Consider the following 14,797-nt stretch of genomic DNA (forward strand, 5'->3'; position numbering starts at 1 on the left):
TGAAATGCAGTGAGATAGTGAGGTTAAGCTTGATAGCCTAAATCGTTTGATAATAACAATAAGCTTGTCTTCTGGATGGTTAACAACCTAAGTTGCAGACCAAAATTAGAGAAAAAGGAGGGCTAAAAGGAAAGCCAACATTTTGGCCCTAGTCTTCGAAGGTCAATTAAGACTCAGGACATATGAGAACTTGTACTGTAATGTCATGTACCTCGGTAGTATCCCAAATTTTCCGATCAAGAAGATTATGGGGCCAAAGAGGAAAGTGATCGATGACGTACAGTGTGCCTAAGAAGAGTCACATGGGGAGAAGACACTCTCAGGCTTTCACAGAGAGCACATTGGCCAAGCAATGGCCATGACTCATCCACATGGCTGCACTGACAAAGGTTCTACAATCTGAGGTACAGGATCTCAGGATAAATCCTGAGGGCATTTCACTGACCTTCTCAAACCAAAAAGCTACAACTCTTGTTGCATAGGTCCTGCTTTACGTTGGTCTTAACCATCCAGTAGAAAAGTATGAAGACGAAATATAGGAAATAAAGCCATGCTGTTAAGTTGAGCTGTGGGGGACTCAGGTCAATAATTTCTGACATTGCCAGTTAAACAGAAGACCCAATGCTATTATGGGCTACTGGACTCTTTTAGAATATTTTGCTGCGTTTACACACCTATAATATTCAATAACGGAACTTAGAAAAAATGGGGTATACCGATGAATGTCCATTTTGTATCTGTGTATTCAAAGTGGTTGGGATAAATATATAGTTGCATTCTCTTAATGAATAGAATGATTTTTTCTAATGGTGTTTGTAAATAGGATCACAAGTCTGCATCTTGTACAGCAATTAACCACTAAGAAGAATATATGCAGTGTATTATTTGTTGAAACTGTACTTCCAATTTGATTTGAAACTGTCTCATTGCTATCTGTTTATCAATAAAACTTTGAAAAAAAAAGAAAAGAATGAATATCTCATTGTTTAAAACAAATAGATAACAGGCATGTGAATGATTATATGTACTGGACCTTTTGTTCAAAAAACATGTTGTGAAGCAATAAATACCAAGTAGTATATGTACTAGGAATTACTAGGAAAACCTTCTGCCTACAATCGGAAACTCAATGTAGTGAAAGACACAAATACGTCAACAGTGATCACATGTAATGTGGGTTAATTACTATGAGAGCAGAATAACAGAACAAAGCAAGCAACTAAGGCACCAGATGTCTTTTTTTTTTTTTTTTTTTTTTGTATTTTAGGGAAGGGTCTACAGGGTGTTCAGAGTCTCACTGCTAGATCAGACTCATAGTGATCCTCCTGTTTACAGCCTCCCAAGAGCTGGGAAAACAGGAGCATGCCACCACACCCAGTCTCCAGATGTCTTAAAGAGACCTAACAAGAATTCCAGTCTGACTTCTAAAATGTTAAGTTTCTCCCTTAGTTTTTCCGGTTGTATTTCCACTGTTGGAGGGAAATGCTGCACATGCTTCTTCTCCAGATTGAAAAACCAAGTTGAGCAGTCCACAGTCAGCTACATAAAATCTTTCATTTCCAGTGTCATCTTTATTCCAATACAAATAAACTATTGTTGAGCTCTACTGTCATCACAGGTTAAAATACTTTCACTTTACTGAAGGAAATTGTTTCTGACTTGGAAAAAGGAAATCTGTTTATGATGTTAACAAACTTAGATCCTGCTATCAGAGTGAACTTGATGGAGAAAAAAATACTATAATTAATTATATGAAGAAAAGGAAGAGAAACCTCACATTAATTTTCCAACATCTTTCCTGAAATAAATGGGCATACGCTACTATCAAAACTTTTCAAATGAAGTAAAAAGAAAAAAAAAAAAAAACTGGTCAACACAAAATCTAGAGAAGCTGTTTATCAAATTATCTCAGCCTTTCTGAAAGAAAAAGGACAGCTAGCCTAGACTAGACTAGATGGTTACAGAAAAAGAAGACAAATGCTCTTCAGCCAAGAACTACTCTGTGTTTGCTAGCCCTACCCCTTCTTGTCTCTCGACTTTTAATCCTGTACAGTCACACTCAGATACAGCTGTACCCACGACTCTTCACAAGCTCACCTCAAGAACTGGGTTTCTTAGACTAGAGGGAAGAGCTTCATAAGGTTATATTGTTACACTGGACAGAATAAAAATTAGTATCTATTTGGCTTCACTTAAAAAACAAGATTACAGCCACCATGTTAAGGAAAGATTCTAGAAAATATCTTAATTAAAAGGTGGAATCAGACATACCCAATATATGTTAACTAGTCATTCATTGATACGTCTTATTCATAGTGGAAAAGGTGGTAAAATAGTAAGTTCTTATTAATCATTTATCTGACATCCATAGCCTTCCATCCTTATCATCCACAAAAAAAAAAAAAAAAAAAAAAAAACTAATCAGAGCAATGTGAGAACCAGGAACATTTCATAAATGTACTAAAAACAGAGGGCAACGTAATTGTGTCTAGTGTTCTACTGTGGAAAAGGAAATATAGAAAAAGAAACACTTACTTGCAGTACCCTGTGCCGTTGTGGTAGGTAATACAGACGCCTTCATTCACACAGGGCTCATAGTCACCCCGACACTGCAATGCTAAAACAAAACAAACAAAAAAGTACATTAGACAGAAGCCATTGATCACAACCCTCAGATACCCAAGAGCTATCACCCAAGTCAACCTTCATTCCCACATCCAATCAGACTGCGTTTCCCTTTAGAGTTTTAATCACCTTTTCAACTTTTGGCTTCTAGGGTCATGGAAGCACAAAAATTCATTACAGAATTTACCTCACAAAAATGTACCATTTTAAGAATCAGTGAGGCAAGACAGAAAGAGACCTAGTCTAATGATCACAAGTCAAAACTGAAGTTCCCCAACTCTTTCTTGAGGGCCATAAAGATGTTCTTCTCAAATAGTTTGGACACAAATACATAAAAGTCAAACTGAGATGGCTCCGCCTTCAGGTTCTCTAGGCACAAATTTCTATGCATGCGGGTGTCGGCTCGCCCATCCTGAGCAACAAAACTACCTTCTTTTCCCAGAAGGCCAGGCCACAAGCAACTCCTCTGTCCTCGCTATTTAGCGGCTCAACTCTCGCAGCCCCACTGTTTCGCGGGTTTTCAAAAAATATTAATCTAAATTATTTATCGCAGATTTTTGGCTGTATCACGGGACCTTTCAGTACCACACAGTAAATGTATATTGTTAAATGAGAGAGGTTTACAAGCTTAGAAAATGGTTAAGCACATTTGAAGTGTTTCTTAAAGTGTGGGAAAGGTTTAAAAGAGTGTGGGAAGGGTTTATGAAGCCTGAAAATATATATAAATACTAAATTAACAACATCACTACCTTGCTGATTTTCACTTACCCGGGGACTACTGAAAAGGTAACCTCCACAGCAAGTGAGGGGCCACTGTACTGTGTGAGGAGCCTGTTTTCCCGGTATCATACTAAGTGGCGAAATCATGGAGAACATGATTACAGGAACCCCATCATTCTTTAAATAATATTACTTGAAAAATACCAATAGTAACAGTAGTTAATAAATACCACTTACTAAATACCAAGTACTAAGCACTCAGATTAACTAATTCAATCTTCACATTCTAAGAAGTAGTTAACTTCATTGCACTAGTCTACCGGTGAGGGACAGGGAGGACAACTGATGTGTCTCTTGTCACACCAGCAAGCTAAAGAAGTGGAATTGAACCTAGGGAGTCTAGGGCCAGAGGTGGTTCTCTTACGTGCTGTTTCCCACTACCTGACACTCTTCTCCACAGGATGCGATGTCACTGTGCCCATTTACCAGAAAATGAGCCCCAGAGAGGATTGGTAGCCTCTTCACACCACTCACTATGGCCATACTGAGCACAGGCCCCAGGTCTCTAAGTCCAACCTGTCCCCAGTCTCCAAGACAGCTGTTGGCATCAAACACAGTCACTAGGCTGCAGGCAAACAGGCAGATTCAGGAAGAGGGTCATCTTCTTGTCCCTACCCAACTTCCCTGTAGGGCTCAAGAGCTCCCTCTTCCCACACTGATAAGCCCAAAGCAACAACTATAATTAAAACAGTTAATGTCAGGTTATTTCCTCCATGCACAAGTTCTCAAACTGATTTTTTTACTCCCTTTAGACACTTTTATTAGTTGCAGTGAAAATTTCCTGGCTTCTATTTGTTTTGCTTTTTTTTTTAAAATAAAAAGGAAAACCTCGCAGTAGGAAAGGAATGTTGTACAGGCACACAGCAGGCTGAAGCTCTCCCCTCCAGGAATCCTGCAGCAGTGGAGGGAGACAGCAGGCCAGCAACCTGCTGGGCCCCGACCAGCCTAACTTGCTGTGCAGCTGCAGGTGAGGCTCCGTCTCAGGGGCACAGGGTTCTACTTGTGACTAAGCTGGAAGGACTTCATGAATGCCCCAGACGGCCCCTGTGATCCAACAGGACACTTCCCTCATCAAAAATACACAAAGGACATGCACTGCACCTGCAGACAGCTAGCCAGAAGGGCATAAGGTAAGGACCCAGCCCCTTTGCCTCAGAAAGTCCTAGGAGGGCTGGGTGGGGAGACTACTCCTATTAAGTGCCCCTGCAAATCATTACAGTGACGGATTTAGAGACATACAAACAAATCTAAAATCAATATGTGACAACCCAGCAAATAACTTTACAGCCTAGCTTTATGAACCACTCCAATTCAGCGGCCAAAAGGAGGCAGGCTTCCCAGGCTAATAATTAATGGTATTTGGGTGATTTGTGGGACCGTGCTGCCTTGAACCTTTACCATTTTCTAAGCCATGGTTTTCAAACTTTAGTACAAATTAGAATCACCTGGAGAGCTTGTGCAAACACAAAAGTTCTGTGCCCAACCCCCAGTTTCTCATTTGAGTAGTTCCACAGGGGGCCTGCGAAAACCCCCAATGAGTTCAAAGGCAATGCCGACGATACAGATCTGAAGAATGACATTCGGAGAGCAAGCGAATTAAACCCTGAGTGTCCATCTTAAGAAATCCCCTAAACCATATTCTCCAGCAGAAGTCTGCAATCATCTAACATACTGCCTGAATAAACAAAAGAAAAAGTAAAATTTGAGACTCACAACTTTATTCCTGGGCTATCTCTAAATAAATACTATCAATATTTGCCATAAAAAGATAAGTTAAACACCCTGGGTGCGGTGGCACATGCCTGTAATCCCAGCACTCCAGAGGCTGAGGAAGGAGAATCAGCGCGAGTTCAAGACAAGTCTGAGCTACAAAATGGAGCTCAAGGCCAGCCTGAGCTGCATAGCAAGACCCTGTCTCAAAAAGACCAAAAAAAAAAAAAGTCAGAAAATTGATGCTTGAACTGAGGTTTTAATGGAATCCAAGAAAATATTCACTCAGAAAGAGGAACTTTTTCCCAAAATCTTCTTAAACCACACACAATGGGCACGTAATAAATTAATGGTGGAGTGAAATCAATCTTATATGTCTCCATGTGTGTCTCTAGTTGTGCATGTGACATTTCTAAAGTAAAACCAAAGAGAAGCACTAGCAGGTTTTGGGTCTCGGGTACAATTCGGCAACACGACACACAATCCAGAAGCCGACTTCCAATGTCCACCTGTCGACAGTGCAGCGTACTTGAGGACTAGCTGTCGAAGACCAGAAACACTCAGAGAGCACGTGCTACCGGGAGACGTGGACCCTGATGTCAGGGATACTGCAGCTCACAGAACTGCAGTCCTGTCTTCAAGACTCTTAGTTCTTTTCAGAAAGACGGGTAACAAACGCTAAGCGAAGTTATTTCAGACAGTGGTATGTCCTGTTAGGAACAACACCCAGAATGGGACATAAAGCTGTCATGAGGGCAGAGCAGGGGTACTGGCATTACTTTAGACAGTGTGTAGGAAAGCCTGCCCTAGGAGGCAGCCTCTGAGAAGAGACTGAGGGGATCAAGAGTCACAAAGATAGGAGGAAAAGCACCCTAGATGGAGCAAATGACAAACCTAAAGGCCTAGGGGAAGAGAGAGGGATTCTAGGCTCACAGGGCTGGAGATTATTAAGCAAATAAAGGACAAGACTGGGGGACAGGAGGTCATTAGATCCCAGAAAGTGTAATGAGGGTCACAGCTTCTACTCTTATGTAGGTAAGCAAGGAAACTGAGGCAAAATGACACAATTTACTATAGAATGTGATATATCTATAAATGGCATAAAGTCTGCCCAACTGCCATCACTATCCTTCTAAAAAGACAAACTAAATACCATATACAAGGAGCGGCCAAATAGCTCAGTGGATTAAAGCACCTGCAAACAGGCCAAGGGGCCGGGCCCACCCTGGGGCACTGAGACAGCAATTGAGACTGGGCTGGTGGCTTGAGCCTGTAATCCCAGCACTTGGGAGGCTGTAAACAGGAGAATCACTAAGAGTCCGATCTAATAGTGAGCCCCTGAACACCTTGTAGACCCTTCCCTAAAATACAGAAAAAATAAATAAATAAAACTTTTAAAAAATAAACTACCATAAAAAACTGCTCGTTTAAAAGAAAAGGTCTAGCACTTCAGAAATAAAGTGACTCACTAAACGTAAACTGAACCCTACATATGACAAAAGCGTCGATCAACCTTAATAATAAAGTCTACCAATACTGTGAGGTTGGCACTGCACGGAAACTAAACCCCAAGCATACACTTCTTACAATCTGGGGGACAGAAGTTAATGTTAAGGACAGAGAAAATGTGACTTGTACAACTGACTCCAAGAAAAATAAAAACTATATAAAAATTGCCTTTTTAAAGATACCTTTAGTGGAGCCAGGGAGATAGCTCACTTGCCTGGCAAGCGCAAGGGCCTGAGTTCAATCCCTGGTTTCGCCAAAAAATAAAATAATAAAGATACCTTAGCATGTCCTCTTAGATACCAATCTCAGAATGGCTCCACAAAGAATCTGTAGGACAATATGACACTAACCCTGGTTCAGCACTAACTAGATCTCAGTCCAGACAAGGCTGGTAGTGTTTATCCAAGTTTATCAGCCTCAACTGTACACAAGTACTAAAAGTACCAAATAATCTGCCATTGATTCATACCAGTTGCAGTGCCTCACAAACATATCTATTTAGGGATAGGCTGAGGTCTTTAAGACATGAGAGGATCTTCTTTGAAATTTCCTCCAGGCTCTACCTAAATTTTCCAAGGTTTTTCAGTACCCAGCCAGCTACATATCACTCGCTTAAAAGCCTCCCTTTGTTTTAGGGATCTCTAACGGGAGTAATTAAGTTTAGCACCCAGACAGTGTAATCTGAGCGGCCTTCAATGTGTTTCACTTGTTGCAGTGACATGTAATCGGTTTAAATTGGCATTACTTGTTGCTTTGTAGCCTCTTCAAATAAGCCTCTGTGTGCTGCTGGGCTCACATGATCCCCTGCCTTCTGTTCGCAGTGTGGACCTACTGCTCAGCAGAGATCTTTCTGCCTGGAAGGTCGGTGTTCCTACAGTAAGTGAAGAAGAGCTGCACCGCGCTTTTTTCCGCCCTTCAGTGTTCATGCAAATTTCTAGTAGCAGCATCTGAGAGCAGAAGCCTGAGTTTATGCCTCGGGCTTGGCGGTAGCTGCTTTCTGTTACTCCTGGCACAGGGCCTCTGGACAGGGCGCAGTAAAATGAGCACAGCTAAGTTTTCTGAAATGACTGCTTGCCTTATTACCAAAAATAGGAGAATTGAGGGCAGACAGCGAGACACCAGGGATTTGCAATAATTCTGCAGCACCCTACAATTTCAAACAACAAAGCTTTCACTACATTTTTTATTACATTTTTTGGGATTGAGCCACAGGGGGAAAAAAATCCAAACAAACAGAAGTGCAGAAACTTCAACTCCCAAGAGTTACATTTAAATAAAAATGAAGTGGAGAAACAGCTGTCTTCTTCCTTAGAATTAGTCTTAATTAAAAACAAAAATTCAATAAGGGAGACACTAATTTTATTTTCCAGGTGACGTGCCAAAGATTTTTATGCTCCTCACAGATACCATCTAATAGAAAATGTTTCCTACCTGAGACGCTGATATGGGGCCCAGCAGGAAGGCGTAGGCTTAAGGGTTAGAGTATAAAAATACTCTTTCCCAGGGCTGGGGAGATGGCTCAGTGGAATAAGCGCTTGCCTGGCAAGCGTAGGAGTCTGAGTTCAATCCCCAGTTCCACCAAAAAAAGAAAAAGAAAAATAATAATAATATTCTTCCCCAAATTTGAAAATTATGCCTTACTATAGAGGTACAGAATCAACAAAACTGAATTTATAAGTAAATTTTTGACATTGCTAATACAATTTTCATTTTATAAAGAAATTCATTCCAGCAAGTAAATAAATCTAGAATAAGCCTTTATTTTAAAAATTCCAATTTTGTTGCACTTTATACTGGATTTGTTGCTCAAAAAACCCATTAATTTTGCTATGCTATATTGAAATTTAATATACACTGTATTTTTTTATTGTTCTGGTTTTGTAGACTACAGAAGAAGTGTAATTTTATGAATCAAATTTCAATCCTTGAGTTTTGGAAAGGAAACTAATATATCTGGAAAGGCAATTCTTCCAAATAAAATGAAAGGTTTGAAAAAATCCACACATTTATGAATCAGGATGTGCCAATGTATTAATGACCCCTTCTGTAAACACTCTTCTGTCATCCTCTGGTTAAGTCCCTACTACATTTTGAGTCATAGACAAAGAATAACCGTCCGTAAGGTCCCAGGGGCCTTCGGGTCTGATTTAGAAGTTCTTCCTCTGCAGGACCCTGCAACAGAGATGTCTCCACCCGCCCTCTCTCTCCCTCACCTCTACACCAATTCTCTGGTAGCAATGAGGTTCATCCCCATATCCCCGGGACCTAACCACTGCCTGCACCATAGCATGTACTAAATATCTGCAACAAAGTTAAAATGTATTAACAAACTCAGCAGTTCATATCTTTAAAATGTTCTAAGCTTCCAATTTTAGTAAGCACAAAAAAAATTCACATATGACTATAATTATGCCCTCTCCACCCTTGCCTCTCTGCGAATCTAAAACCAAGGATATTATGGTGAAAACAGAAATAGGTTGAACAAAAACAAAAATTTATACCTAAATGGAACATGCTGAAAACAAAAATTCCAAGTGAATGGTAAGTTACTATAGTCTGTTTTCACTGTACTGTACCATTTTTTCAATGAGCAGATTCACTGGTACACTACAGAACAAAAAGACCAACAGGACCAAAAGAACTTCCAAAGTACACCTCAACAGAAATGTCCAACCCTTTGTAAAGCAATACAGAGCAAAATAATGTAGCATCCACATGTCCAAAACATTCAGTGTAATTAAGCCCGACGGACAGGAAGAAGTCACATCATATCTAGAAGTTAATTATTCTTGGGGGTCGGGGAGATGGCTCAGTAGAATAGGCGCTTCCCTGGCAAGCGCAAGGTCCTGAGTCCAGTCCCTGGTTCTGCCACAAAAATAAAAAAGAAAAAAAGAAGTTAATTATTCTCTACAGAAAGAACTCTATAGTTGTGTGCTGCTTAATGCTCAAAACAGACCAATCCAGGGCCAGCCAGATAGCTCAGCAGATTAAAGCCCTGCTTAGGCAGATGCAGGGACCAGCATTCCATCTCCTGCATGGGCATGCCAGCCCTGCCCCCGGGGCACGCTGAGAGGGCGACTGAGACTGGGCGTGCTGGCGCGCGCCTGTAATCCCAGCACTTGGGAGGCTGAAAACACGAGGATCACTATGAGTCCGATCTGTGTAGTGAGAGCCTGTAAAACCCTGTATGTGCTAAACATATTTAAAAAAGACCAATCCAAGAGTAACATTATGCCACTGTCTTAACTTACATCTTCTGCCTGCTGTTATCTCTGTCTGTTCTCTTATCATGACAAATTTTGCCTGTTACCAATTTCCTGTGCTTTTAGTAAAACTTTCCAAAGACCATTTTGTTAAGCACAAATTAGTATCTTTTAAAGCCCTTAATTTTACATAAATGCTTTTACGTATGTTGTGTGTGTGCAGGGTGGGGGGGGAGTTATTTAATACACTACTGCTAAAACCTATGTGTTTCTTTTCTTGATACTTACCCAAAACAAAAACAAACAAACAAAAAAAAAAAAGCATTGTTCTATTTTAAACTGTTCATACTTTTTTTAAGTGGAGTGGACAATTTCTAGTATTTTGTTAATTTAGAGGGAGACTTCCAAAAAGAATAATGGATGAAGCTATGTTAAGGTGGAAATGTAATAAGCTATGATTGTCACAGATCATTGTATGAAGTCATGGAGACTTCCCCAAGCTAAACAGGGACGACCCTAAAAGCAGTCTCAGACTTGCCCCAGGAGCATCCTCCCCCCCACAGTCTTTTAAGAATAACTCCGGGGAGGAGGGTGAAGGTTACTCACAAGAACAGAGATAGAGGAGGGGATTCGCTAGAATGCCAGGATCAAAGTGCCAGGCAAAGGGTGGGTGCAAGACAGGACAGTCCTCTAAGAAGGCCAGGGTCATGTGCAGCTGATCATCCAAAAGTCAGGTGTGCAGAAATTAAAGTCCTGACCCCTCGGGTGTTTCTGTATAGTCTGGGTCACAGACGCTCCATACTGACACCCCAAAACAAAATTGTCTGCCTATGTATTCAACCTAACATTCCCGCATATGTCACCAGGAACTAACTAAAACCCTACAACCTAGACTCTCAAAAGTTCATAAACCCTTGGCTCAGACCCAGGACACTTTAAATCAGCACAGAAACTAGCACTGTGAAGAAAATATTCAAATCCAGAGACAGTAAGTGCGTATCATTCCCCTTTCCAGAGAACATGCCTAGGGCCAAAAGCCTTGGAACCGAGGAAGGCAGGCAGCGGGGAAATACCAGATGTACTAGATAACACAGGGAGAGCAAAGCAGGAAACACTGCCCCAAGCTGATTTGTTTAGTTTTGTTTTTCCATGTTTTCTTTTAATATTTTTCTTCAAACACCTATCTATGTCAATCCATACCAATAAATCTTGGTCAACTGAAAAAAAAAAAAAAAAAAAAAAAAAACCACATACCTAAAATTTTGACAAGCAACTGATCACTTCCTTGTTTAATACATTCCTGTTAAAAGTCCCAGTCTTCCACCTCCTAAGTATTTGATGACTCATATTTCTTTCTTTATTGTAAGTAAAAGTAAAAAATTATCACCAGGACTACTCAGTTATGCATGGAGTCCCCACAGTCATTTCAACAGTGAGTGCTGCGTCAGAGTGGGCTGCACACAGCATTCGACTGGAACACTCTGGAACACACTACTGCTGGGAACATAATTCTTTGCTTCAGTAAATTAATTAAAGAAGGTGGAGTTAATATAAAAAAAGAAGGTTTATTTGGAGGGAGAGATGGAAAAGAAAGTGGCATGGCGAGCTGCCCAGTCCTGGACATAAGAAAACATCACCTTGCAGCTTGCAAATGGCCCATTCTCCTTGCTTATCTGATTGTCCACAGATACACAAAGCTCAGACAGAAAATTCCATGCACACCTAATAAATGACCAAAGGGGAACTTAAACGTCCCATGCCATGTCTTTGAACATAGGAAGGAGCACTGAGGTCTCCATTTGTAGCAATGCTGTATCTGCAGGCTTCAAGGCTTTTGTCAAAGATTTGTTTAGTTCTAGAGAAGCCAAAAGACACCTCCTCTTCAGCTTCATTCTAGTTCTCAGAAAGGTGGAAAAAAGTAGCATAAGCTCCAACATATTAAATTAAAACTTCTAGAAGGCAAAGGTACGAAAATGTAATGAGGAGGGACAGTATGATGACCAAAGTATGCCAGGCATATATGTGAAATTGTCACAACGAATCCAACTATTCTGTAAAAACTAGTATGTGCTAATAAAGAAATAAATTAAAAAAGAATCACAGAATCCAGAAAGAATTCAAATATTTTCATTTAAGTGGCTTCTTTTGTTTGTTTGTTCTACCTGAATTATATATATATCATGGCTTATTTTCAATTCTTCTTCACAATGAAAGTAATTTCTTATTTTAAAAAAAAGGCAGAAATTCTTTTTATTCTCCAATTAAAAACAAATTATTGGCCACTTGAAAAAGAATAGAAGGTAATTCCTGTATGAGATGTTGAATTTCTTTTTCCCTTCTTTTTTTTTTTTTTTTTTTTGCACAGGATCTCCGCAGGCCTTGACCTCCCTATGTAGCACAGGCTGGCCCGGAACACAAGGCGATCACCCTGCCTCAGCCACTTCAGCCCTGGGAATTCAGGCATGTACACCACACCCAGCTTGAGATGTTGCCTTTCTTGACCTCAGTGCTTCCCTCCGCCCTCTCATGAATAAGTCATAAATCTCTTGAAGGATGAAAGAAAAAAAAATCATAGATTCCCTGGCCTACCCTCATTTCATCTGTTTTGCTGATACTCCTCCTGGAGCCTGAGAGAGCTCCAGAAGAAGACAGAATCTGGAATTGGGCAACACAAGCCATGTCTGCTTCCGCTGGCGGCAACCCAGACATGAGGCCAGGCGCATGGTCAAGTGCTTGGAAAATGTCTGCCAAGCTGAACTGTGGAAGCAACAGACAAGCGAATGATAAACAAGCACTTAATTTCCCACACGACAAAAAGAAAACCTGCGCAGTGGGTTTATTCTAGCTCTTGAAGGTAACAATGGCCTGGAAGAGGAGATATTTTAATCTCCTTTGTTTATCACTCTTAAAATTATCTCCTAAGTAAAAATTCTCTCCACTTTGGGAACATGGGCGTGACACCCATTCTGAGCAAGAGATTTACAGAGGGAGTTTTACCAGTTACACCACTCCAGCCCCAGTGGGAATGTCCTTCCCACATCACCTCATCACATTACCAGGATTAAGTCCTTTGGAAAACCAGTATTAAAGCAAGTAACCTCAGTTCAAGCAAAGGGACAAAAGATTCAGTGAATGTGGTTATTAGTGTAGTGCTGGTGATTAAATAACACTCCTCCTCCTCCCCACAAAAGCACACATTACCTCACCGAAAATATTAAAACCAAGGCATTGTAATCATTTTGGCTATGAGCCGGAATATACGTTACCGCAGCAAGTCTCAAATTCTGTAAGTTTTACATTAAAAAAAAAAAAAAAAAAAAAAGGGAATCAAATACCTGCATCCCCTCCCACAACCCCACCAAACGCAATCTGGTTTTAGAACTGTTACATAAACAAATTTATAAATTGGAACACCCAAATTCTGTAGTGCCCACCCACCTGCACAGAAAAATACAGTAACCTAAAATCAGTCACCTTCAGAAGACATACTACCGGGGTTGGTGAGATGGCTCAGTGGTCTAAAGCACCTACTTAGAACAAGCTTAGCAAAGCACAGGGACCGCGGTTCGATCCCCCAGTACCACATGCCAGCCAGCCCCGCCCCCTGGTGGGCTGAGCTGGCCACACACACATAAAGTAAAATAAATAAATAAATAAAATTAAATTAAATTAAAAAAAAAAAAGAAGAAGAAGACATACTACCTTCAAAGACTAACTCAGAGAGTGAATTTCAAAACTGGCCAGCCGTATCCTAAGCTATGTGGTTGGTTAGGCAAGAGCAGGAAGCAGCCATTCTGCACAAAGATGGAGCTGGTGCGGAAAAGGCGCGATGCAGAAGAGCAAGGCCATGCACAGCACTCCGTACCAAGCCCTCCCTGCCTCTAATGGCCAGGGATTTTGAGCTGATTTTCTTTTTTTTTTTTTTTCCCCCAAAGTTTTATTGATAAACAGATAGCAATGAGACAGTTTCAAATCAAATTGGAAGTACAGTTTCAACAAATAACACACTGCATATATTCTTCTTAGTGGTTAATTGCTGTACAAGATGCGGACTTTTGATCCTATTTACAAACACCATTAGAACAAATCATTCTATTCATTAAGAGAATGCAACTATATATCTACCCTAACCACTTTGAATACACAGATACAAAATGGACATTCATCGGTGTACCCCATTTTTTCTAAGTTCCGTTATTGAATATTGAGCTGATTTTCAACTATGTTCCTCCACCCAAACCTAAAAACATTGAGCAGTCTATGTGAACACCATGGTCTAGCACACCAGAAAGCTCACGATGCCCAATTTATAGGGCTGTCCTAAGAAGGCTCACCATATGCAGAGCAACTGGCCAGAAACAGTGCCTTAATTTTCTTTCATAGCTTACCAAACATCTTCATAAACATTATCTCATGTGATCCCCACAACAGCCCTATGAAGCATGCAAACTGGTATTAGCACCAATTTTGGGGTTCTATGCCTGACATGCCGTGCCGGGGCGCGCTGAGACAGTGACTGAGACTGGGCTGGTGGGGCATGCCTGTAATTCCAGCGCCTGGGAGGCTGGAAACAGGAGGATAACTAAGAGTCCGATCTGTGTATTAAGACCCTGTAGACCCTGTACTAAATACATTTAAAAAAAAAAAAAAAAATGTGTCACACTAATTTATAGAAGATGAAACAGCAACTCAAAGAAGTAAGGGACTTCACCAAAGTCCTATAAATCAAGGTATAGAATCCAGGATTACAGTATAGTTTTTATCTACTGGCCCTGTATTCCTTTTACTTATCTATACAGACAGAAACATTAAAATCTGCTATCTACTCTAACCTGCAAGCTTCCGTAACACATATTTATCACAAACAGAGAGCCACCAGCCTATCAGCCAGGTATATACAATTTTTATGCCAAATATCAGTCAAGGATCACATGCTTGTCAAAACAAAATCAAGACTGAGTTTCAGGACA

General features: G+C 40.6%; 1 protein-coding gene across 1 annotated transcript in view; it reads right to left on the reverse strand.

Annotated features, from left to right (window-relative positions):
- Notch2 (notch 2) overlaps positions 1-14,797 on the reverse strand; it is a 156,073-nt gene that overhangs the window by 113,455 nt on the left and 27,821 nt on the right. Inside the window, exon 2 of the mRNA XM_004646181.2 lies at positions 2,536-2,617. Within this exon, the coding sequence (XP_004646238.1) occupies positions 2,536-2,617 (82 nt within the window). The remainder of the gene's footprint in view (positions 1-2,535; positions 2,618-14,797) is intronic.

Source organism: Octodon degus, unplaced genomic scaffold (genome assembly GCF_000260255.1).
Source record: "Octodon degus isolate 3935 unplaced genomic scaffold, OctDeg1.0 scaffold00257, whole genome shotgun sequence".
Taxonomy (NCBI): Eukaryota; Metazoa; Chordata; class Mammalia; order Rodentia; family Octodontidae; genus Octodon; species Octodon degus.